The sequence below is a fragment of the Aotus nancymaae genome, unplaced genomic scaffold (genome assembly GCF_030222135.1).
Source record: "Aotus nancymaae isolate 86718 unplaced genomic scaffold, 86718_ANA_hifiasm-v0.15.2.pri h1tg000036l, whole genome shotgun sequence".
NCBI classification, from domain to species: domain Eukaryota; kingdom Metazoa; phylum Chordata; class Mammalia; order Primates; family Aotidae; genus Aotus; species Aotus nancymaae.
Window position 1 is genome coordinate 34,537,118 of NW_026988450.1, and position 25,093 is coordinate 34,562,210.

General features: G+C 38.1%; 1 protein-coding gene across 4 annotated transcripts in view; it reads left to right on the forward strand.

The window, feature by feature from the left end:
- The window catches only part of CA13 (carbonic anhydrase 13), a 57,455-nt gene extending 32,891 nt beyond the window's left edge, over positions 1 to 24,564 (forward strand). For all 4 annotated transcript variants that reach the window (XM_064384334.1, XM_064384336.1, XM_064384335.1 and 1 more), the window contains 5 exons: positions 6,862 to 6,980; positions 13,950 to 14,045; positions 15,241 to 15,303; positions 15,830 to 15,985; positions 21,941 to 24,564. In XM_064384334.1, coding sequence (XP_064240404.1) covers positions 6,862 to 6,980; positions 13,950 to 14,045; positions 15,241 to 15,303; positions 15,830 to 15,985; positions 21,941 to 22,060 — 554 coding nt within the window. In that variant the 3' untranslated portion in view covers positions 22,061 to 24,564. The remainder of the gene's footprint in view (positions 1 to 6,861; positions 6,981 to 13,949; positions 14,046 to 15,240; positions 15,304 to 15,829; positions 15,986 to 21,940) is intronic.
- The last annotated feature ends 529 nt before the right edge of the window (positions 24,565 to 25,093 follow it).

Below are 25,093 nucleotides of genomic sequence, written 5' to 3' on the forward strand. Positions count from 1 at the left end.
GATTGCTTATGTTCAGAGTATGAGACCAGCTTGGGCAACATGGTGAGACCTCATTTCTACAAAAAATAAAAAATTAATTAGGCACAGTGGGGCATGCCTGTAGTCCCAGCTACTGTGTCGGCTGAGGCAGGAGGATTGCTTGAACTCAGGAGGTCGAGGCTGCAATGAGCCATGATAGTGCTTCTATACTCTACCTGGGTGACAGCAAGATCCTGTCTCAAAAAATAAAAATAAAATAAAATAATTTAAAAAGTTGAATTGTATTGGCTATGCTTACATCATAATTTATGTACCATTCTCCTAATAATGGACTTAGGGAGGGAAAGTAGAAGTTAAAAATTTTTTTAAAAATAAATATTTGAAACACTTTTTTTACTGCATATTCCCTATTAGTACTGTTTTCTAGAACACATGATAAAAGTTTTGTTTAATTATGAGTTGTTGGGATAGTGTCTTTCACGCTGTGTAAATAATGGACCCACAGATTATCCATTGATTTATTAAGTAAGTGATGAGAAAAGCATTCTTGAAAAGAATGTTTAGTGTCTTTTCAGGCATATCTACTGCCCAAGCATAGATTCTGTCCAAGGTATCAAGTTTAAATGTAAGATGAGATAAAAAATTAGAGAGAATCATATATGGAAACACTTCTTAGGGCTTCTGACAGATTGATTTTATTTTTAGTCTAAGATTAGGATGATGGTGTATTTGCTTTATTAATGAAAATATATAGTTAAATTTTAAAAATCCCCCAATTGAAACGAAGTTTTTAGTTATCAATTGAGCCCAGATTTAGGTTAGTTGTAGTATCTTGTATTTATGTAAAGCTTTATTATCAAAAATTATAAGCCCACACACACTTCTTCCTCATGTTTGTCAAATTCATAAAAGTGGTAAGGTTTTTTTTTTTTTGAGGTAAGATCTCACTCTGTTGCCTAGGCTGGAGTGCAGTGGTGCGATCATGGCTCACTTAGCCTAGACTTTCTGGGCTCAAGCAATCCTCTTGCCTCAGCCTCCTGAGTAGCTGGGACCGCAGGCATGTGCTAATTTTTGTATTTTTTGTAGAGACAAGGTTTTACCATGTTGCCTAGGCTAATCTCGAACTCCTGGGCTCAAGGGATCTGCCTGCCTAAGTCTCCCAAAGTGCTGAGAGCCACCACACTGGCCTAAGTAGTACATTTTCATCAGAGTATTGTAAAAAAATGCATATAGAAAAATTAGTACATGGCATTTTCAACTTTTTGGAGGAAGTGCAAGTAAGGAGGAACCTGGCCTTTTATATATATATGTTCAACTATATTTCCTTCAAACCCTCAGTTTTGTGAATCTATGTTAATGAAAGTGGTTAGGCCAGGCATGGCGTCACACACTGGTAGACCCAGCCACTGGGGAAGGAGGATGATTAGTTAGGCCCAGGAATTTGAGGGCAGCCTGGGCAATAGCAAGATCCCATCTCTTGTGTTTAATGTAATATATATAGTAAAATTGTCCAGGTGTTCTAAATACATAGTTTAAACCACCCACAATTGTAGTTTGATACTGTTTATGTCAAATATTTAAAAAGTGAAACTGTCTCAAAAATAAAAATAAATAAATAAATAAGGCCAAACATGGTGGCTCACACCTGCAATCTCCGTACTTTGGAAGACTGAGGCAGGCGGATCACCTGAGGTCAAGACCAGCCTGGTCAACATGGTAAAACCCCATCTCTACTAAAATACAAAAATTAGCCAGATGTGGTGACACATCCCTGTTATCCCAGCTACTCAGAAGGCTGAGGCAGGAGAATGGCTTGAACCTGGGAGGCGCAGGCTGCAGTGAGCCGAGATCATGCCACTGCACTCCAGCCTGGGCAACAGAGCGAGACTCCATCTCAAAACAAAACAAAAAAAAAGTGAAGCTACTCATTCCTCAGTTTAGAATGAAAAATAATTACATTTTACTTCATCTAAAACTTCAAGTCTTTTCTTTATAAACATAGACATTCATAGTGTAAAAATTTTCTACTCTAATTTGCTCTATGAGAACCCAGGTTTCTCTCTCTCCTTTTTTTTCTTTTCCTCTCATTTTCTCTGTACTTCGGGTTAATCAGTGAAATCAACTTATGTTTCTGGATTTGACACTTTGTCATCAGTAGTATGTGCTCTTTCTTTTAAATGGAGATCCTTTTCCTATCTAGTTCACAATAAAATTGCCAGGATTAATTGAAAATATCCATAAAGTACTTTGTACTCATCTGAGACAGAAGCTATGTAAATATGGGTCATGATTCTTTTTCTTTTTTTCTCAAGATAAACCAAAAGAGATTGTTTCATGGTGATTCGGGGGATTAAATCAGTTAAAAAGAAGAAACCACAATAGTTAAACAAAATAAGTTTTTGCTGTTTTTTTGATTTTTGGTAAACTATAAAAAACACAAAGATACTTTCAGTAGCAAACCACATTAATTTGAGTAAAACAGTTTCCATTTTTTGAAGAAGCCAATCTTGACCAAGATTAACCCTGAATCCCAACTCAGGCATGTCAATAAACCACAGGCATGAAATCCTCCTCATAGTCCTTGGAGTGTGTGTTTGGGTGGACATATCCATGCTCCATAGTTAAACTTGAGAGAACTACTCACAGATTTCATAGTCCTTTAAAAAGGGAGCAGAAGAAAGCAGATAGCTGATAATTTTTTTCTTTCTTGTCTTTTTTAAACTTGAAACAAAAATTTTTTTAAGAGAGGGACATTTGCTTTGTCCCCGGCTGGAGTGCAGTGGCCCAGCCACAGCTCACTGTAACCCCGAACTCCTGGGCTCAAGTGACTCTCCCACCTCAGTCACACACTACCCACACCTGGCTCATGATTTTTTTTTTTTTAAGATAGTGTCTCACTTTGTCACCCAGGCTGGAGTGCAGTGATGCAATCTCAGCTTACTGCGATCTCTGCTTCCCAGGCTCAAGTGATTCTCCCATCTCAGTCTCCTGAATAGCTGGGATTACAGGTGCATGTTACCACGCCTGGCTAATTTTTTGTATTTTTAGTAGAGATGGGGTCTCACTATGTTGGTCAAGCTGGTCTCTAACTCCTGGCCTCAAGTGATCCACTCGCCTTGGCCTCCCAAAGTGCTGCGATTACAGGCATGTGCCACCATGCCATTCCTGGCTCATGAAATTCTTTAAGAAGACTTCCTATTCGCTGTAATATACAGGTGAAATAGTAATCTGATGAAGAAAGACAAGGCTGTTCTCACCTCAGCTCCTGGTCTTTCTGAACTCAAACAGGATCTCGCTTCTTTGGGAACCTCACCTGAGGCCCTACCACCCTTACTGTGGCTCCCAGGGCATCCTGAGATTTTCGTAATGCAGAACTCTCCACATTATGTTGTAACTGCTAATTGGCTTCTCTGTATTTCCACTGAGCTAAAACTCTCTATGAGTAACAACTATGCCTTACTTACCTACCTGGTACCTGGCATGGTACCTGGCACATGGTAGGCACTCAATACATGTGTGTTTAAGTTACAAAAAATATTTTTGTGTGTGTGATGGAAGGACATGGAAAATACCATGACATAGCATTAGGGTACACTAGCATACATAGATTAACTCCCAATAAAATTACAAACAACAAGAAATCAATTAATATTTACCATTTAACACTTAAATAAACATTATTTATTGTTGGAAACTTTATTTTTAAAAATATGTGGTACTAATTTTTCTATTTTATAAATGAAATAGTTCTTGGATTATAGTAAGCACTCAATAACTATTAGTAACTACTACTACTAACAATAATGGTGTATCTTCTTTTTGTAGATAAAATATGTGTGCCAAAATTTTAAACAGATGTTCAAAGGAAAGTTGTCTTCTGATTAAGAAAATCCTGCTAGGAAGAGCAGTAACTTGATGAATTCAGTGATGGTTCTTTAATTTCATCCCTAGAAAATGTCAATTTCTCAGTTATGCTTCCATTATCTAGTTCTAGGTAACTGCCTGAAGTGAAACAAATTATTCACAAGATCTTACACTATATATTCCTCAAAACACACACAACAAACAGAAAAAGATTTAGTAGGTGGACATGCCATAGGTGTGTAATCCCAAGGAGCTAAGATAGCTAGGAAAATAAATTGGTAACCTATGACAATGTGACAATTACGTAAAGCTCTATTATGATTATCTGTTTTCTTCATTACTAAATTTCTTGAGAATAAGGACAACTTTGCTTATCATTGCATATTTGGTATTGAATAGTTGCTAGTCCATAGTAAGCTCTTAATAATTGTTGAATGAGAGAGTAGCTTGGTGTGTATATGCTCTGAATAAAATAAGCCAGGTTTAATGAAGGTTCTTCTGGCTCCCTAAATAATATAAGGTCCTACTGAGTGGGAACATCTGTGTCCTTTGGTCTCTCTGTTTTTCTCTCGGTATAATCCTGGCAACTCTATGCTCTTGGCTTGTTTCTCTAGATTCCAAGCAAATTGCAGATGTGCTGTTCTTGTAGCTTTACCATAAAGCAAGTTTACTATAAAGTGATTATTTTCAGGTTCACTAGTCCTAAGAACTTAGTTTTTAGTGATTCCCAGATAACTTCAGTAGCATCCTTACAAACTGAAGTCTGTGGAGGAGTACTTTAACAGGTGAGGCCTCTTACCTTGGTAATGTTAATTGATTCAAGCACTTTCTGGGCACTGGAGATACAGGGGACCAAAATAGTTTCTGCCTTAAAGGAATTTGTATCTTAATTGTCAGACAGTAAATGCCTGAGCAAACAGATCCTGTTGCCAGGTTGCTTCTCTTTCAAGACAACTGACTACAGTGTAGTTTAAGAAAATGGCTGGGGTTAGCAAATTACCAATAATTTTTAAAAAGTCAAATTCAAGGCTGGTATGGTGGCTCACACCTGTAATCCCAGCACTTTGCGAGGCTGGGGCAGGAGAATCACTTGAGCTCTGGAGTTTCAGACCAGCCTGAGCAATATGGTGAAACCCCATCACTACAAAAAATACAACTAGCTGGGTGTAGCCAGGTGTGCCTGTAGTCCTAGCCACTAGGGATGCTGATGTGGGAGGATTGACTGAGGCTGAGAGTTTGAGCCTCACTGCACTCCAGCCTGGGCAACAGAGAGACACCTTGTCTCAAAAAAAAAAAACCCAAAAACACTGCAACCTCCACTTCCTGGGTTCAAGCTAGCATTTCTGGCTAATTTCTTGTTTGTTTGTTTTTGTAGAGACATGTTGGCCAGGCTGGTCTCGAACTCCTGACCTCAAGTGCCGCCTGCCTCAGCCTTCTAAAGTGCTGGGATTACAGGTGTGAACCACCACACCCAGCCAAAAAATATTAAATATGCAAATATATAAAATTTATTTATATTGAATATATACATATTGAATTTACATAAATATAAATATATATTTAAATAATAAGATGAGGGTCTTGCTATGTTGCCCAGGCTGGTCTTGAACTCCTGGGCTGAAGCAATCCTTACTCCTTGGCTTCCCAAAGTACTGGGATTACTGGTGTGAGCCACGGTGCCAGGCCTGTTAATGGAAATTTAATGATACTTATGGTATATTTAGCATCCAATGCTTCCTGATTCTCCATATGCTTTAAACATGCCCACTAAAGATTAATTAGGATGAGACAATTTAGGACTATGTTTTCTATTAAGAAGCTTTTCTGTATACTTAAGATATGATTTATTGTCATAGTTTTAGAGATCATATTTATTGAGGAAAAGTACTCAAATGTACTTTGTCAAAGTGACAAAGATATGACAGATTTTTGAAAAATTATTTTTGTCCTGTATTTCACATTTCCCCAAGAATATAGAATTTAAGTACAAAACGTCTGCTTGCTTTGCCTGTTTTTACAGTAATAAACTGTGTTGATTGTGTTGACTGTGTGTCAGGTAGTGATAAGTGCTTTGTGTTTAATTTTTCTTCTGTTTTAATGATAGTATTAGGAGGACGTTCTATTACTATCTTGTTTTTACATGTGGAAGGTAAAGCTTAGATGTTAGGGTCTGTGGCCAGGTGTGGTAGCTCATGCCCATAATCCTAGCACTTTGGGAGGCTTATGTGGGAAGATCGCTTGAGGCCAGGAATTTGAGACCAGCCTGGCCAGGTGTGGTAGCTCATGCCTGTAATCCTAACACTTTGGGAGGTTTAGGTGGGAGGATCACTTGAGGCCAGGAGTTTGAGATCAGCCTAGTGAAACCCTGTCTCTACCAAAAAAAAAAAAAAAAATTAGCTAGGTGTAGTGGTGCACTCCTGCACTTCTAGCTACTCAGGAGGCTGAGGTGGGAGGATGACTTGAGCCCAGTAGTTAAAGGTTGCAGTGAGCCATGATTGTGCCAGCTTGGGCAACAGAGAGAGACTTTGTTGTCTTGAGAGGAAAAAAGAAAGTTATTAGAGTTTGTTCAAGATCACATAATTAGGAAAAGATAGCATTCTAATTGCTGAAGCCGGTGCCCTAACCACAATGCTGCCCTGCTTTACCAAGCTCAAACTGGACCTCTCTCTCTGCATGTCACATCCTTGTTCGGAGAGGCTGACTTTTCTTCAAGTAAACACGACAATTCCTGACCTTTCAGAATTCCTCATTTCTATACCTTTCTAACCAGTATGTCTGTTATGATTTCCCAGGTGTTCCATACAAATCTGTATTGTGGACTCTTTATGCTTTTAAAAATGTTCTGTTTTCACTCTACACATATTTAAAAGTGGTATTCTTGATGGCAAAGCAAATGACACATTTGTAAAAAATTTCTTGGAGAACATGGATGTACGGAGTAATTCAGGGAGATGTGGGTTGGGCAGCTTATGTACATACTTTTTTCTTGCTAACAATATAAAACATGTTGGTGTTTAGTTCTGCATGGTGGTCCTCTCACTGGAAGCTACAGGTTACGGCAGTTTCACCTTCACTGGGGATCCGCTGATGACCACGGCTCTGAGCACGTAGTAGACGGAGTAAGATATGCTGCGGAGGTAAGGCATCAGGCATACCTTTTTGATACATGGTTTTACTACATAGTGGGATTTAAGGGGTACAGGGATGACTTTATTGACTCCAAATAGGTCCTGAGCCAATTAGGTATCTTAGTGTCTGAAATTACTTTATTCATTCAATATGAGAGTTTATCAATATGAGAGCTTCAAATATTGCCCTCCTAAGCCTTAACCAACCCTGAGAGCTTGGGGTTATGTGTTCCCATTTGAGAAATGAATAAACTGGTTGCTGGAGAGATTAAGTAATTTATCCAGCTAGGAAGCATTGACACATGTTTAAACCTAGATCTGTCTGATACCAAATTACAAATTGTTTCTAGCCACTGAAAGGCCAGTGAGAAGAGAGAGAAAGAAACATTTTTTTGTCTTAGGTCCAAATGTGGTCATTCTTCATCCAGATACCAATATCCACTAACATGTAAAAACCACATTAAATAGGTGATATTTAAATAGGTAAATGGCAAAGTTTCACTTAGAAAAAAAAAAAAAAGACGAACTCTTCTAAACTCTTTATTTACAGGCATAAAATAAAAATCTCTGTTAATTATTCAGCTTATTGGTAAATCATAACACAACAAAGCATTCATTGACTTGTTTTTACTCCCTTTTCCTTATAATTATATTCACTAAAAATACTCTGTGCATGATGTGGATTAAAAAAATTTCTACTTTTTTTAATCCTCTGGTTAAAGAACAAAGCAAAATAAACTTCAAGTTTAATATAATTAAATATTACTAACACCCAACATTGCCATGAGATGAAAGTGAATTAGATGACTCAACTGATACTATTCAAGTGGAAATAATTTGGCTTCTGAGTCGCCTAGGCAAGACAGAGCAATGTTATCAGGAAAGCACAATTTTTCATCACGTTCTCGTGGTTACTGAGCTGTGGAGTTTAGATGCCCCGAATAGCCCTACTGTTCAGAGAAATCCAACAATCAGAACTTTTTTCCACTTTCACTCTTTCATTGACATGTATCTCTGCCCTTTGAGGCTATAGTCCAGAACGTTTGCTTTGCAACTAAATCACTTGTGTTTGAAGCCAAATAGCTTTAGGGTATGGAACTTGCTCTGTCCTCAGGGTAGGGAAAGAAAATATACATATGAAATGTTTTATGATGGTGGACAAAATATGTCAGAAGGTAGAAAATGGGACTCCTAAATATGTATGGTGTCTCAGTTTGGATACTTTACTGAAGTTTTCATGTTTGCTTTCTGAAGATTTATGTTCTGAATATAACATGTTGTTCTAAATCTCCAAAGCACCCTCGGGACTAATTGCTGGTTGCTTTGGATCACTGATCTCTCATTTTCCTTAGCAACTCAGGAAACTTGGTCAAAATGCTTTGTGTGGCTGCACCTTATACTTTAATAAACTTGAAAGTACTGCATACTCTCAGACAGGCTTAGGTTTAGTGCCAGCTGGCAAGTAGTTTCCTGGAAAGGGTCCTCCTGACAGATGTCAGAGGCTCAGAGTCCTACCCTGCAGATCATGGTGCATTTTTGTAGATGAAGATTTGTTGTTGTTGTTGTTCTGGAATAAATCATTATTATTTATTTATTTAGCAAACCAGTGAAGGAAAGGACAAAAACCTTTGGTTCACTTATGTATTTATGAATGGAAAAAATTCTAACGCAAATTTCACTTATTAAAGAACCTAGATACAAACTACAACATTACAGATAACTCTTTTGTTGTCTTTCTTTTGTTTCACATGGAGACCTTGGACACTCAATTCATGTTAAAGTCTCTTAAGTATGAGTCCTCCAGGTAAATATTACACAAATTGGAAGCATCTTGGAATTTTTAAGTATATTTTAACACATACATTTTTATGCATGCTTTAAACAAACAGTATTTTTATTTATTTATTTATTTGAGACAGAATTTCGCTCTTGTTGCCCAGGCTGGATTGCAGAGGTGCAATCCCAGCTCACTGCAACCTCTGCCTCCTGGGTTTCAGTGATTCTCCTGCCTCAGCCTCCCGAGTAGCTGGGATTACATGCGCCCACCACCATGCCCGGCTAATTTTGCATTTTTAGTAGAGATGAGGTTTCTCCTTGTTGGTCAGGCTGGTCTCGAACTCCTGACCTCAGGTGATCCGCCCACCTTGGCCTCCCGAAGAATTGAGATTACAGGTGTGAGCCACCGCATGTGGTCAATATTATTTTTATTTTTTTAAATAAAAGAATCTAACAAAAAAACTATGACCAGCCCCAGAATTTAAAGATAAAGCTTTGTGGATAAAGCTTTGAATGGATTGTTTTTTCTTTTTTTATTTCTCTTTGAGATAGGCTCTCGATCTGTTGCCCAGGCTAGAGTGCCATGGTACAAACATGACTTACTGTAGCTTTGACCTTCTGGGTTCAAGGGCTCCTCCCACCTTAGCCTCCAGAGCAACTGGGACCACAGGTGGGCACCTTAAAACCTGATGGATGAAGGGGTTTTAAGTTAAACCTGGCTTAACTTAAAACCTGATAGATGAAGGGGAGGGAACCAGGTCAAGCGGGGAGACAGCAGTGGTTTTGCATAAAATCACGTGTGAGGATTTGGGTTGAGAAGAGGGCTTACACACTTGAAAAACAGTATGGCCTTCAACAGTGTAGTTAGATCATGGAGAATGAAGGGGAGAGTTATAAGAGGCAGAGTTGGAGAGGCTGGGAAGGGCCCGATCTTACTGAGGTTAAGTCCTGGTAAGGATTATGAACATGATTCCAAGTGCAATGGGAAGCCACTTAGTGGCTTTGAATTAGGAAGTGGTGTTATTGCATTTCAGAAATAATTCAACTATTGTTTGAGAATAGATTGGATGGAAGCAGGAATGGCTAAGGGGAGCTTTGAAGGAAACTTTTGGGGAAAGTTCCAGGCAATAAATGAGAGTGCAAGTGGAGGCTGGTTGGCTGGAAGAGGCAGCTTTAGTGGGATTTGTCGATTGGTGGGTTGGAGAGTGAGGGAGGGCAGGATCTATGTTTCTAGGTCAAGATAGAAAATGCAGTTAGAAAAAGTCTGGGTCAAACTTCAGGGTTGGTGGGTGGGAGAGGTAGACAATAAACAAATAAATAACTGGTGTGTGGTAAGTTCTTTGAGGGGAATAATACCATGTGATCTGGTAGAGTGGCTGAGGGCTTAGGAAAAACCTCTTTGAGGTGATACATGAATTGGGACTGAATGATAAGAAGAAAGCACTATGATAAAAATCTAAAGGGAGTTTTCCAGGAAGTGGGAGCAGCAAGCACGAGTGATCTAAGGCAGGAGTGAGGTTGGCATGTTCAAGAGGAGAAAGTCATTGGCCTATAGGATTGAAATTAATGAGAAAGGAAAAGTTATGCGCTCCATCCCAGAGAGGCAGGCAGGGACCATGGCACATCCAGAGCTGTTGGGCATGGTAAGCAGTCTGAAGTTTGTCTATGATGCAGTGGGAAGAAGATAATGGAAAGTTTTGATCAAGGGAATGACATGTTCTCCTTTGTATTTTATAAAATATAACTAGCTGCTGTGTGGAGAGGAGGCTGTTGTCAGGCAAAAGGGCTTAACATCCTTATCAGTCCTTCCCTGACAGTGACAGTGAATTAGAAGGTTATGGAAGTCATTCAAGTGAGCAGTGACAGTAATTTGGACTATGGGCGTGGTGGAGACGAAGAGAGCTGGACAAATCTATGATGTTTGGGAGATAAAGTCAGTAGGGTTTGCTGATGAAAAAGATGTTGTGATTGAAGGAAGGAAAAAGAGGAGTTTAGAAACACTCTCAAGGTTTTAGTGTGAGCATATTGGAAGCTGGTGGCACCATTTACTGAGACGTGCAAGTCTGGGAAGGAGCAGGTTGCAGAGAGGAATTCACTCTGTTTTAGACAGGTTACGTTTGAGATGCCTGTTAGACATTCTAGGCTCATGTTCAAGTAAGCTGTTGGATAAAAACTTCCTTTAACAAGAGGTCAAGGCTGGAGATGGGGGCACTTGGGAGTCCTTGCATTTGGTTTCACGTTCAAAAGAACCCCTTTGTGCTCAGTTCCGTGATTCCGAAGAGTTGATTAGTTTTTCCAGCTTCTTTTGTACTGAGTTCATGACTATCATCATGTTATGTTCCCTTGTGAGTAAAAAGAAGTAAAAAAGTAAAATAAAATAAAATAAAAAACATTTAAAGTTGCAACATATGCAACTTTAATTTTAGGCCTAATAGGAGGGTTTGTGATATTACAGAGGGATTAAAGTGATCTAAATCAAGAAACATTTTATCCCAAAGTTAGGCATCTACAAAACTAGGCTAATTGTCCATTTTGTGTTTAGAACTTTATCTAATGACAGTTTAGACAGAATATATAATAAGCATTTTAAATATGTAGCTAATAGTGAAACTATGATTTCAACATTCATCATGGATTTTTGGCATAGTATTTGGCAGTATGTTTTGCATATCACTAATAGGCAGTTTAAAACTACTTAATTTTAATATTATCATTTAGAAACTAGTTGCCAGTAGGGAAGAATCTAATTTTCATTTTTGTAGTGGCTACAACAATTTCTTGTCATTCAGCTCAGATCACTGCTCTTGTCATTGTTAGGAAATGTGAGTTTGCTATTTTGTTTTTCTATGTTTTAATTCAAATATAATGCTAATAGAAATGGTATCAGTTCCTCTGTGAAAGTATTGCTGCCAATTAAGCAAGGTGTGTAGGAGAGAAAAAAAAAGATTTTCTTGGCCTAGTTTCCCATCATATTTTAAGCAATTGTATTTTTAACTAGCGAAAGAATGGTTATATATAGGATATATATATGTGTGTGTGTGTGTGTGTGTGTGTGTTTGTGTGTGTGTGTGTGTGTATGTCCATTCATCTCTCTTTACACATTTATTTTTTAATCAGTTCTCGTTGTGACCCTAAAGAAGTCATTTTCTGTCTTTCTCTCCAGTGTCATCTCTTACTAAGAGATCTGGTACACTGGCACGGAGCCACTTGAAACAATCTTAACATCCTTATCCGCCCTTCCCTGACAGTGAATGTCATTTGTCTCATGTGAGCCAAATGAATTATGTTTCATCATCCAGTGTTTTCAGATTCTTTCCTCCCCCAACTATCTCACACCAACTTGGAACATGGCACTACAGGGATCCACTTTTATATTACTTGCTTGATACCACACAGTCTTCCTTGATTGTTTGTGAATGGTGCACTGTTTTATAGTTTTATAGTTGACTATTTATGATAATTGTTATCTATCCAGAAATTATCTCCTATAAATTGCCTGTAAGACATAGAGTTATACTTAAAGGATGAGATAAACATATATTTGAATATGCTAAATTATCTCTGTAACATTCAACTAGAAAGATGATTTGGGCATGAAGGCCCACATAAGTATTTCCTCTCTGATAAACAAAAGGGATTCATTAGAAGAGATATTGTCTGAAGTCAGTCCCTCATATCGGGTCCTTGGACACCATGTCCTGATCACCATTTATTATTGTAGCTAAATCTTTGGGCGTGTCACATTACCCTTTGGCTTCTGTCTCAGTTTGTCCTGCCCTTAACCAGGGCTGAAGACTCCTCAAAAGTGATTTTCTCCTTTGTCGTTATTCTGAAATCTTTCACGAATTTGGGTGTGTTTGAGATACTGTATTGCTTGCAATGGTAGAACATTTAGGATACCTTTAGGTGTTGCATAAGGCTGCTTGCATATGGGTAGAGTTATGAGGTGGGTTTTCCAGAGTTCCAGGCCCCTCCACCTCCTTTGCTTCCCGTTTGTCTACTTATCCTCCACCTTAGTACCACCAGCTACCCTCCCATTTTCTTCCTCTGATTCCTGGACTACCAAAGCTTCTTTTTCCCCCATTGAAACTTGCTCTCAGCAAAGTATCTAAACATATTCATAGAAGGTGGTAAATGTATCAAAATGATGAGCTTTTTTTTGTGTGAGATGATGAATATGTTAACCAGTTTGATTTAATCATTCTACATTTAAACATATATTAAAACATTACATTGTGCTCCGTAAATGTATACAATTATGATTTGCCAATTAAAAATCATCTTAATAATAAAAAAGCTTGAATGCTGCTTAACATGATTACTCATAAGGAGACTTTGTATTTTCAAGCCATAAAAAGTCTTAAAACAACAGGTAGTAAACATTTAACTGGGCAGTTTTAGAAACAGCCTCACTGTCCTTGGTAGCGGGATTGTCCTTGAAAACCTACTGGGTAGGAGATTGACTTCTCCACCCATCTGTAAGCTCAGGCCCTTTCCTTGGACTTTACTTTCAGCCGGGATCTGATCTGAGGCTACTCCATTGCAGTCTCATCTGTGGAAGACATGGAGGAGCATCCAGTTACTTGGGAGCAATAGCTGGAGTTTGTTAGGGATACAGGGGCTTTTTCACAGGCTTTTTTTTTTTCCTGTTCACAGGCATTTTTTCTGTTCACAGGCATTGTTTCCTGTTCACAGGCATTTTTTTTTCCTGTTCACAGGCATTTTTTTCCTAACACAGGCATTTGTTAGGGATACAGGGGCTTGTTCAAGGAATTTTTTTTCCTTTTATTTTGAGATGAAGTCTTGCTCTGTCCGTCAGCCTGGAGTGCTGGAGTGCAGTGGCGTGATCTCAGCTCACTGTAACCTCCACCTCCTGGGTTCAAGCAATTCTCCTGCCTCAGCTTCCCAAGTAGCTGGGACTACAGGCATGCACCACCATGTCTGGCTGGGATGCTTAAGGCATTCTATATAGTCTTTAATATAGTGCACCACAGGCTAGTTAAGTGACCATGATCCTTCACTGCATGAACTTTCACTTTTGGACAAAAGTAAATGAGAGGATTCTGTCCAAGATTCTTGTGATAAATGCATTATACATATGAGTATACCAGCACTGGAAAATCTGTAAATGTTTTATTTGCATTTATGTTTTTCAGGATGTCTAACACAACATTCCAACCATGTTGTCTATCTCCCTTTCAGCTCCATGTTGTTCACTGGAATTCAGACAAATACCCGAGCTTTGTTGAGGCAGCTCATGAACCAGATGGACTGGCTGTCTTGGGAGTGTTTTTACAGGTGAGAATCCATTGATTTCATTTTCAATGATCAGCCTTGTTGAAGAGAGAGCTTCAGTCATGAAGCAGATATTCAACCATCTTGTAATAGTAAACTCCTTTTAGGTATAGCATTTTCCTTTTGAAATGAATAATTAAAGATTATATATTCATTTAGGAGCATTGTCTTATAAGTCTTCTTATTGTCCATTGATCATTTTTATGTGAATAACATCGAGATCAAGAGTAACATCAACATCAAGAATAGCAGCAGAAATAACAACTGAGTTACTGGAAGAAAACATTTATTCTGGGCTCTTCCTAATTGCATACTATTTAGGACAGAATAAAGTTCAAGCTCCTGATTCTTGAAACACTGGTCTCACCACAATGACGTATTGTCCCAATGTACTCACTGGTTTAAAAAAAAAATTTGTTGTATTTCCTTTAATATTCACATGTGGTTAGATAACTATTGTCATCATACCTGGGAACAGGTTGGGCCTTTCACCTCCCACTGCCTCCACATTCTTGTAGGCGTGCACCTTTGTCACACCCCATACTGTCTATGTGTTGTAACTCATGAGCGGAGCTTGTCATGGATGGCAACAATCCCTTGCCTTTAAGGACACCAAATAGGGGTGATTGCAGCAGGACCCAGGTGCTTTAAAACCTTCAGGTAGATTCAGAACACCTGTAGTGATGAAAAGAGGATCATTTATGTATCTACAATTTATGATGAGTTTGCTTATGATGATATGTTCCCTTTGGGATCTCAAATCATTTTAGGCTGCAAGTGTGAGATGTTTGCATCTAGTATTTTGATGCCACCATTGTCTGTTTGAATTTAGGGTCTGACTGTCACATCTAGCTTAGTAGTGCAGGTTATTCGTTAGACTGTCTTAAGCAAAGTTTCTCTCAAGTTAACCTACATCTTAAACATTGACAAAACTTAGCAAATATTAAGCTGTTACTATTAGTTTTGCAACCAAACTGAAAGTTCAGTACAGGAACCCTGTAATTTTATCTTGTTGTTCAGATTCTTCTGGCATGATAAGGCCAGCAGGTAAAAGAGAAGCTTTGTTACAGAACAATCACTGTATGTTCTGTGCTGGCTAAGGTTTTTTAAAAAATAATTTTAAAATAGTGGCTGAAATTGAGTGATTCAGACTTCATCTGCTACAGTAACCATTTCTTTTGAAATTTTGTGTTTTTAGATTGGTGAACCTAATTCCCAACTGCAAAAGATTATTGACATTTTGGATTCCATTAAAGAAAAGGTAAAATAAATTACTGTCTGTTAATAATTAACATATTTCTTGTTCTCTCCTATATTCTCTTATCTTCCTTTAAAGACTTAGACCTTAGACATATACTGCCTGCTTTGAAGCAAGTTTGAAACATACTTGATGAAAAAAGCAGAAGTAACCTATTACCACTTATATTTTGAATGGAAGGGTCTTACATTACCTAAAATAAACATGAATAAATATATGTATGCATAATTAGTCTCTGACATTAAATTACAGAGTAAGCCTTTAATTGTAACACATTAAGGGACCACTTATATTAAAACAAAACTTGTGCTTTATAAATTAATCTATATGATATGTTACTTTATCTAAAAATTTTAAGATGAAGATAGATGCTTTTTTAAAGATACTAAAGGAAGATAATAGATAATTCTAGATACAGATATTCTATATTATTTATGGAATTATAATGGATGTACACGGAGGTATGTTTTTTGAGGTCTATGTAAAGCTATCCCATTCTAATATGTGGGAATTCTTTTCGTTCCTTCAGGGTAAACAAACTCGATTCACAAATTTTGACCCATTATCTCTACTTCCACCATACTGGGACTACTGGACATATCCTGGTTCTCTTACAGTTCCACCTCTTCTTGAGAGTGTCACATGGATTGTTTTAAAGCAACCTATAAACATCAGCTCTCAACAGGTACACAATCTCTTTCAGGTTGATACTGATTCCCTCAGAGGAGACGGGGCTTCCTTTTTATTTCTGCTGTGTTTCGAAGTCTGTGTTTTCTCTTCATTAATTGGGCTAGATGAGATCTATGATACTTTCTTATTTGACCTTCTATGATTAGACGATTTCTTTGCCACTTCTTAGAAATGTACCTAGCGACATTGATGAAAGTGGAGCATTATTTTGAGCACTACAATTGTTTGCTTTTGTTTTGTTGCTGTGTGTTTGATATGTTTGTTTGATACAGGCTGAGGTACAAACAAAAAAATCAGAGAGAGGCTACTTACAGAAGGTGACATTTTTCTTTCTGACTTTAGTCTCCACACCTGCTTCTACAAATTTCCAAGTGAAACTTGATGACAGTGATTGGTGCACTGCCCTAAGAAATGTGTGCCTGCTAAGTGTAAGAAGTTGTTACTTTGTACACTTAAAAACTTGTAAAGTGGGTAGGTTGAGCACAGTAGATCCTGCCTGTAATCTCAGCACTTTGGGAGGCTGAGCTGGGTGGATCGCTTGAGCCTTGGAGTCCAAGACCCGCCTGGGCAACATGGGAAAACCCTGTCTCTACAAAAAATGCAAAAATTAGCCAGGCGTGGTGGTGTGTGCCTGTAGTCCCAGCTACTCAAGTGGCTGAGGTAGGAGGATCGCTTGAACCCAAGAGGTTGATGCTGTAGTGAGCCAGGATTGTGCCACTGCATTCCAGCCTGGGCAACAGAGGAAGACCCTGTCTAAAAAAATTTTTGTTAAGATGGTAGATCTCATTTAAGTGTTCTTACTACAATTATAAGAAAAGGAAGGAGAGAGAAAGAGGAGGAGAGTGATATGGAGAGGAGGAATTGTTGATCTTTTGGCATTTGTTGGCAAAACTTTTGTTGAGCTGTCTGAGGGTCTTAATGCTTAAGCATTTGTGGAGAGGCTATGGGATAGCTCTTTTTGTGTAGATATCTACTCACTCATTCTTACGTTAAATGCTTATTGAGCTTCCCCTATAGGCCAAGAGTTTGCTAGACTCAGGATATCTAGTCTGTCACCCAGGCTGGTGTGGAGTCGGTGCAATCATAGCTCACCCCAGCCTTGAACTCCTGGGCTCAAGCCATTGGTCTTCCTGCCTCGGCCTCTCGTGTAGCTGTAACTACAGGTGTATGCTACCGTGCCTGGCTTACTTTAAAAAAAAATTTGTGTAAACAGGGTCTCACATTATTGCCCTGGCTGATCTTGAAGTGATCCACTTCTGGCCTCAAATGATCCTCCTGCCTCGGCCTCCCAAGTATTACAGTGCTAGGATCCTGTTCAGTGCATTCAACTTGGAGCTGGGAGCACTGAGCCATGGGGCTGACCAATCTGGCGGGTGGATGCTGTGTGTTTTTGGATGCTGAGCTTCTTCGTTGGTTTAGGTTTTGTTGTTCTTTTTGAATTAGGTGCAATATCTTAGCATGAACATAGTCTAGTAATTTTTGCAGCTAGTAAAGTACACATGTACTGGGCTTGCCCACCTGCCTAGCTGTTATTTTTTCTCCTAATGATACCAGAGCTGGCCCACCTTTACCAAGATCATTTCAGGCAGCATTTCCCCTTGGGGCATTGGTCACATCCTTCTTTCTGTTGGGTATTTGTTCTTATTGACCTTGTCTTTAGTATCAAAGACAAATAATAACCTGGTGTATAGTTTTTAAAACATTTTACAAAAGTCTGCATAGAAATCCAGAGCTTGACTGACATGAAAACTCCTGTGAATTTTTTTATCATTGTGTCTAGAGAAAAATTACGTGTAACTGATTCAGAGTCCTTATTAAGGGAATTCATTTTCTCCTCATCACATGCTAAATGGTTTACTTTTATATTTCTTTATTAAATTTGAACTGAATAATATTAAGAATGAATAAACTATAACATCAAGGTAGTTAATAAGGGGGTCATGTTTTCCCTCATATTTCAAGGGCATTGTTATTTCTTAAAGCCACTTGGAAAATAACTTTTTGTTTAGTTTTTTTTTTTGTTTTCAATCCACCAGTGATTTGGAAGAGAATATATCAAAATATATAGTTTAGTTCCTTAAAAATAATAAAGTTAACCTTATTAAAAATATCTCCCTGCAAGTTTAGGAGTTATGACTCCGTAACTGTGGATTCACTACTTTGTCTTATTTGAGGCTCAATGATTAATATGATTAATGTGGTTTTTATGCAGAGCAATATATAAAAGAATAGCTGTATTTTAGAGTCTGAAGTGATTGTTAATTCACTTTGGAGCATTCACTTAAATCTGCTATAGTAGGAATACTTTCACTTATTTTAGAAGGAACACTTTCACATATTTTAGTTTTTAACCAAATTGAGAAAGTTATTTGAGTAACAATTCAATATATTAAAATATAATATTATGGTGGTTTTAAAAGTTAAAGAATAAAGCAAAAGAAAAAAAATTCAGTCCCAGTCAAACCATGAAAAAATATCAGGCAAAACCTAATTAGGGGACATTCTAAAAAATGCCCAGTCAGTACTCTCAAGGTCATTAAAACTGTCAAGGTCATAAAAAAATGGTGAGTCTGACATACTGTCACATTTGAGAAATGCCTAAGGAAATATGAATAGTAAATATAGTGTTTCCTGGATGGGATCAGAAAAGAAAAAGACATTAGGTAAAATCAAGAACATCTAAATAAAGGAAGGACTTTAGTTAATTCTAACATTTTAATATTGATTCATTAATCATGGAAAATGTTCCATACTAATATAATATATTGATAATAGGAGAAACAGAATTTGGGGTATATGAGAAATATTTGTAGTATCTTTGCAATAATTCAATGAATTGAAACTGTACCAAAATAAAAAGTTTACTTAAAAAATCAAAAACAAGCTGGGTGTGGTGGCTCATGCCTGTAATCTCAGCACTTTGGGAGGCTGAGGCAGGCAGATCACTTGAAGCCAGGAGTTGAAGACCAGCCTGGCCAACATGGTAAAACCCTGTCTCCACTAATTAAAAAAAAAATTAGTTGGGCATGGTGGCACCTGCCTATAACCTTAGCTACTCTGAAGGCTGAGGTATGAGAATCGCTTCAACCCAGGAGGTGGAGGTTACAGTGAGTTGAGATTGTGCCACTGTAATCCAGCTTGGGTAACAGAGTGAGACTATTTCAAAAAACATGAATCCTTGGGACTTAGAAATTCTGATTCTCAAGTTTGGGGTAGGGTCCAGGAATCTGAATTTTTAAGAATTAACTCAAAGTATTTTCATTCAGATGCTTTGGGACCATCCCTCCCAAAACTGGCTTAGAGTGAGACATGCGTGTGTACGTAATAGATCAATCTTGGAAGGTTAGTTAGAACTGGGTGGTCAAGGAGCTTGGAAGCCACACTGACACGTTTGTTTTGGGTACCTATAAAAATGTTAGAAATGTAATGTATTACAGGGATGTATTTGGAGATGTTTAAAATGATATGATGTTTGGTATTTGCTTAAAAATAGCCTAGTGTGGGTAACCTGGCCAATGGAAAGAGAGCTTAGGTGGGAGAATGGTTGGAAAAATTGGCTGCGTGTTGACGATTGTTGAAGCTGGGCCATGGATTCCTAGTGATTTATGATGTTGCTTTTTCTACCTTTGTGTACTTTTGAACATTTCCATAATAAAAAGTAAGTTAAAAGAACAGAGGAAAATATGAAAACAGAAAACAAGTTAGAGATCGTTTTGTCAATCTCAAGCATGGCTTGTTTGTCACGATGGCTTATATGTTGAAACTTCTCAGCTACCCCTCAAGTTTCTCATCTGTGAAATGGGATAATTATATATTATTGATCGGGACATTTTGGGGATTAACCGAGGTAATGTAAAGCACTTAACATAGCGCCTAGTCCACCATGTTTCATAACAGAAATTACTTTTATTATTACTCAATTTTGGCAGGCAGCGGAGTGCTATTAAAGAGGTTTGAAGGCTGGGAGTGGTGGCTCACACCTGTAATCCTAGCACTTTGAGAGGCTGAGGCAGGAAGATCATTTGACGTCAGCAGTTCAAAACCGGCCTGGCCAACATGGTGAAACCCCTTCTCTATAAAAAAAAAAAAGGTTTGAGTATGAGAGTGACATAAAGCTGTTTACAGAACCATAGAAGAAGTGTATTTCAGCTTATCAGTGTTGCTACACAATGAAATTAAAATTTCAGTATTAGAGTCAAGGAAACCAGCAAAACAGGTCATACCTGCTTCAGCCTCAGACCTGAACTGGGGACATTCCTACTGGGAACCTGTAGGTGCTGAGTCAGCCTTAGTGACAGAGGGACAGATTTGCTGCCTGAATAAAGCCTGGAACCACATAAGGGGATGAGACTGGTGAAGAATCAGCCAGGGATGTGCATTTTAAGGCCAGGGCCGTGGTGGAGGACACCAGAGTCAATCTGAGTGGAGACTGGCAAATACAGGATCGATCTAGCTGGGCCTAATGATTGTGAGACCCAGAGTTATAAGGGGAAGCGGTTTGGCGAGACATCAGAACAGGTCTAGGGACTCTTTCCAAAATGCACAGGCTGGTCAGAGAAAGAGCTGAAGTCAGATCCAGTTCTAGACTGGTGAGCTGAATGTGCTGCTGGGGTAGGGAGCCATGATCAACTTCCAGAGAAGTTGAACAGGGGCAGGAGCTGGGGCTCTGGGAGGAAAATCAAGCCATCGTCTTCAGAGGAATCAGCTGTATCACTGTGGAGGCAGGTTGCTTGATGAGGCCTGTGGACCCGTGCTTTGATTCAGGACTCAGATTTCCTGCACAGACACTCAGAATGGCCACTGCAGACAGACCTGGATTGTCATGATCTGCAGAAGGCTAGGTGTCTTTCCTGTGGTCCCAGAGGTTACATTTTATTAGCTTCTGCTACTTCACTTGACCAGAGATTCTCTTAAGTTTCATGTGATTATAGCTATAATGATCTGGTCTAATGAAACATGAGTAATAGTACATTGTAAACATTTGTCTCCTTCCCATATCTGTACTTAAAAAAAAACCCTCAAAATATCACATGTGGAAAATGTGGTTGCTTGTATATATGATGGTTTATCCTATCTGCCATAGAGCATGGTTATAAACTATTGCCTGTTTCTTACAAAGGACTTCTCTCCCCTCTGCCCTCATTCTGGTTAGTACTGTACAAGAAACATTTTAGGCATCAGGTATTTGATGAAAACCTAAAGGAGGTGTCCTAGTCTGAATTTGCCTGACTCTGAGATTAGGTGGTTAACAAAGTTTAGAGAACAGAGGTTCTCATTCTTAATAATTTGTCTTCATCAAAATAAAACAAAACAACAAACACCAAAGATTTGCTTTTATTAATAGACAATATAATTTTGGTGCATATTTTTGAGAAGATAAAATTTCTTTAATTTTTTTCAGCTTCACTTTAGACCTGTACTAAATATTAACAAATAAAATTAAACCACCAAGGGATTGTTAAAAATTTATAAGACATGTTTATAATAGAAAAGTTTTCAGCAATAAACAATAATGATGTAGGCTGATATTTATTGGCATGCAAAGATGACTAGGATATATGCTAAGTAAAAAAAATTAGGCTTCAAAACAGCATGTATAGTTGAGTTCATTTTGTCATAAAACGTGTGTGTGTTTATAGGTTGAAAAACATTCTCTGATTTCTAAATATTTACTCTGTAAACCACACTCTAGATGTTTCCTCTTGTTACTTTGATCATCAAATTAAAAATGCTTATATATTTAATTTTGGAACCTGCAGGTATTTGTACAGTGATGAGAATTCAGCAGGAGAGTTGCTTTATTATATATATGACGTGTAACAGAAAATTTTCATTGCAATTTTTTTGTTGTTGTTCTTGGTCGTAAACATATCTTAATTCTTTATGCAGGGTAATTCATTAATATTGATGGGGATTCTATGCTGAAGCTAACTCTTTTCTTCGTCTACAGCTGGCCAAATTCCGCAGTCTCCTGTGCACAGCGGAGGGTGAAGCAGCAGCTTTTCTGTTGAACAATTACCGCCCACCACAGCCTCTGAAGGGCCGCAAAGTGAGAGCCTCTTTCCGTTAAAAGTTGTCACCAGTGAACTCCCCAAAACATGGCTGTGGAGAGGCAATGAAACAAAACAAAACACAAAAGTCTCTGCCAACAGCTTCTTTGTAGAATTCTAATTTATGGGAACCATTTTACTATCAGCTTCAGTGTCACAAAGAAACACAAAGTAAACCAGATCTCTCTCTCTTTTGTTTTTTTAGTGATAGGGTCTCACTCTCTCACCCAGGCTGGAGTGCAGTGGTCTGATCTTGGCTAACTGCAGCCTCCAGCTCCTGGACTCAAGTGGTCTTCACACCTCAGCCTCCAGAGTAGGCAGAACCACAGGCATGCACCAGCACACCTGGCTAATTTTTTAATTTTTTTTTTTTTTTTTTTTAGAAATGGGGTCTTGCTATGTTGCCCAGGCTGGTCTCAAGCTCCTGGCCTCAAGTGAGCCTCCTGCCTTGGCCTTGCAAAGTGCTGGGATTTCAAGTATGGGCCATCATGCCCAGCTGACCTAGATCTCTTCACTAACTTAACTTGTCTGTCTCATATTTGCATTCATGGATATTCACAGTTAAGCATTGTTTGACATGTACTAAAACCCATGAAATTTGTCTACTTCAACTTGCATGAAAATATGGTCAACATTGCAAACTTCAGACTGTATTAAAAATTTTATCTTGCCATAGAGACTGAATTAGTCACAGCTCTCAGTGATGTTAGGTGGAAATTTAAATTTATATCTCAGATGATAGAATTGTGATTTTTTTCAGAACAAGTGATTCTGCTTAATATTTTATTATACCAATTCATAAAAAGTAGATTATGTTTTCTTATAAGGTGAATTTCTGCAGTGATTATGTTGCTAACTCTCATTGCATGATACCTTTAATAAAATGAACAATGTAAGAGTTATGGGCAATGCGACAAAGCTACTTAATGTGTCTCCTCCACTGATCAAAAATATTCCATATAGTCTTGGTGAGGAATTCCTCAGGATATAAATGCCTGTTTTTACACTGTAATGAATTATACCATATGTAATATTCACTCAGGAATGTTAATAATGAACTGGCTAGTAATTGACAAGATGCAATGCCTGCCAGTTTATGACAATAACATGGTTTGAAACTAACATATTACATAGTACCAGTGGAGTCAGAGCTGCTCTCAGGCATGATGAATATGTTGCCCGTTTTTGCCTGGTGTTTTGGCAGCAAAGCAGGAAGCGATCTTGTGTGGGTCATTGTTCTGTCAATTTCTGGAAAAAATTACTTGAGTCTCATATAAATATACAATGGGTCCATGAATCCTTAACCCATTTCCATGGCAAAACTCACTTTTCCTTTTATACATGTCCCTCAGTCTCTTAATTTTGTCATTTGGAGCTTGATCTTAATTTTAACCTGTGATCTTTTATTTTTGTTTGTTTTTGGTGAAGGAGGATAAGAGTGGTGTTTCTTTTGTCCTTTCTGGTACAAATGGAGGGACTTAATTAACTTATACCCACATTTAAGACTTGAACACATACAACACTTTGGTCATCTTCTAACATAAGTTTGCCTGCATTTCCTTGATTTTGATGATTTGTTTCATATAGCTCTCTTCCTCTGGATGTAGATTTTTTTTTTTCTTTTAGACAGAATCTTACTCTGTCACTGAGGCTGGAGTGCAGTGGCATAATCTTGGCTCACTGCAACCTCCACCTCCCAGGATGATTCTCCTGCCTCAGTCTCTTGAGTGACTGGGATTACAGGCACACACCACCACACCTGGCTAATTTTTGTATTTTTAGTAGAGATAGGGTTTTGCTATATTGGCCAGGCTGGTCTCAAACTCCTGACCTCAAGTGATCTGCGTATCCCAGCATCTCAAGTTGTTCAGATTACAGGCATGAGCCACCATGCCTGGCCTGAATGTAAATTTTAATAATTGAACTTATTCTTCAATGTTGTTCTTGATAGAATAACTGAGTATCAGTAAATTGTGTAACGATGATGTATACTGTTGCATAAGGTGAGCTCCTGAAGAGTGAAGCTGATATTTTAGTCAATATTCTTTTCCCCTCAGTGTCTAGTTTTGGGCCTTTTAGAAGACTGATCTGCAGCAATTATTTAATGAATTGAATATTTAAAAATTTTTTATTTGCTGTCTTTGGTAATTATCTCTCTGTTTGAAATAAAATGCACTACAAGTTAATATAACAAGTAAAATACATCATCTTTTGAAAATAGTTTCTTTTTAAAGGAATATTTATTAATTGTAACTTGTTAAAACCAAAAGTTCTAATGGTTTTTAAAAACCAGTGTTGAGTGAAAAAGTGTTTCTTTGGTTTGATAAGACCTGTGGAGTATTCTGGTCAGGGAAAGAGCCTGTTTTCTCAAAGAATGTAAGTTGCTGTATCTGGAGGGGCAAGTGTTCTAATTACTGTCTGTGAGAGTTATCACTTTGTAACTTATGGTTTCTGCTGCAGTATTGTGTCGGTTCTGTACTATAAATTGCACCTGAATAGACCAAAAATATCTATACAGCACTGATTTCTTTGAATATTGTCTGTTAATTGATATATCTCCTAGAGGCAGAAGGTTTAAATGTGTGTTAAAATTGTTATATTGTCTCCTTTTTAAGAGTTGTAAATACTAGTGTAGATCTCTTTGTTTCCCGCAGCAAATATTGACTGTATGATTGTTAAGCATTTTGTATTTTAATTTAAATTGGATTTAACCACAATGAAGAAAATGAGACAAGCTTTCAACTGTATCAGGGCCGTGTACATGCAAGACGTAGAATGAGATTGCATTTTACATTTCTTCTTTACTTTTCTTTTTGACATAGAGTTTCCCTCTGTCACTCAGGCTGGAATGCACTGGTGTGATCTCAGCTCACTGCAGCCTTGATCTCCTGGGCTCAAGCAATCCTCCCAAGTGAGCCTCTTGAGTTGCTGGGACTATAGGTGTGAGCCATCACACCTGGCTAATTTTTATATTTTTTGTAGAGACAATGTCTCTCACTATGTTGCTCAGGCTGGCATTGAACTTCTGGGCTCAAGTGATTCTCCTGCCCCAG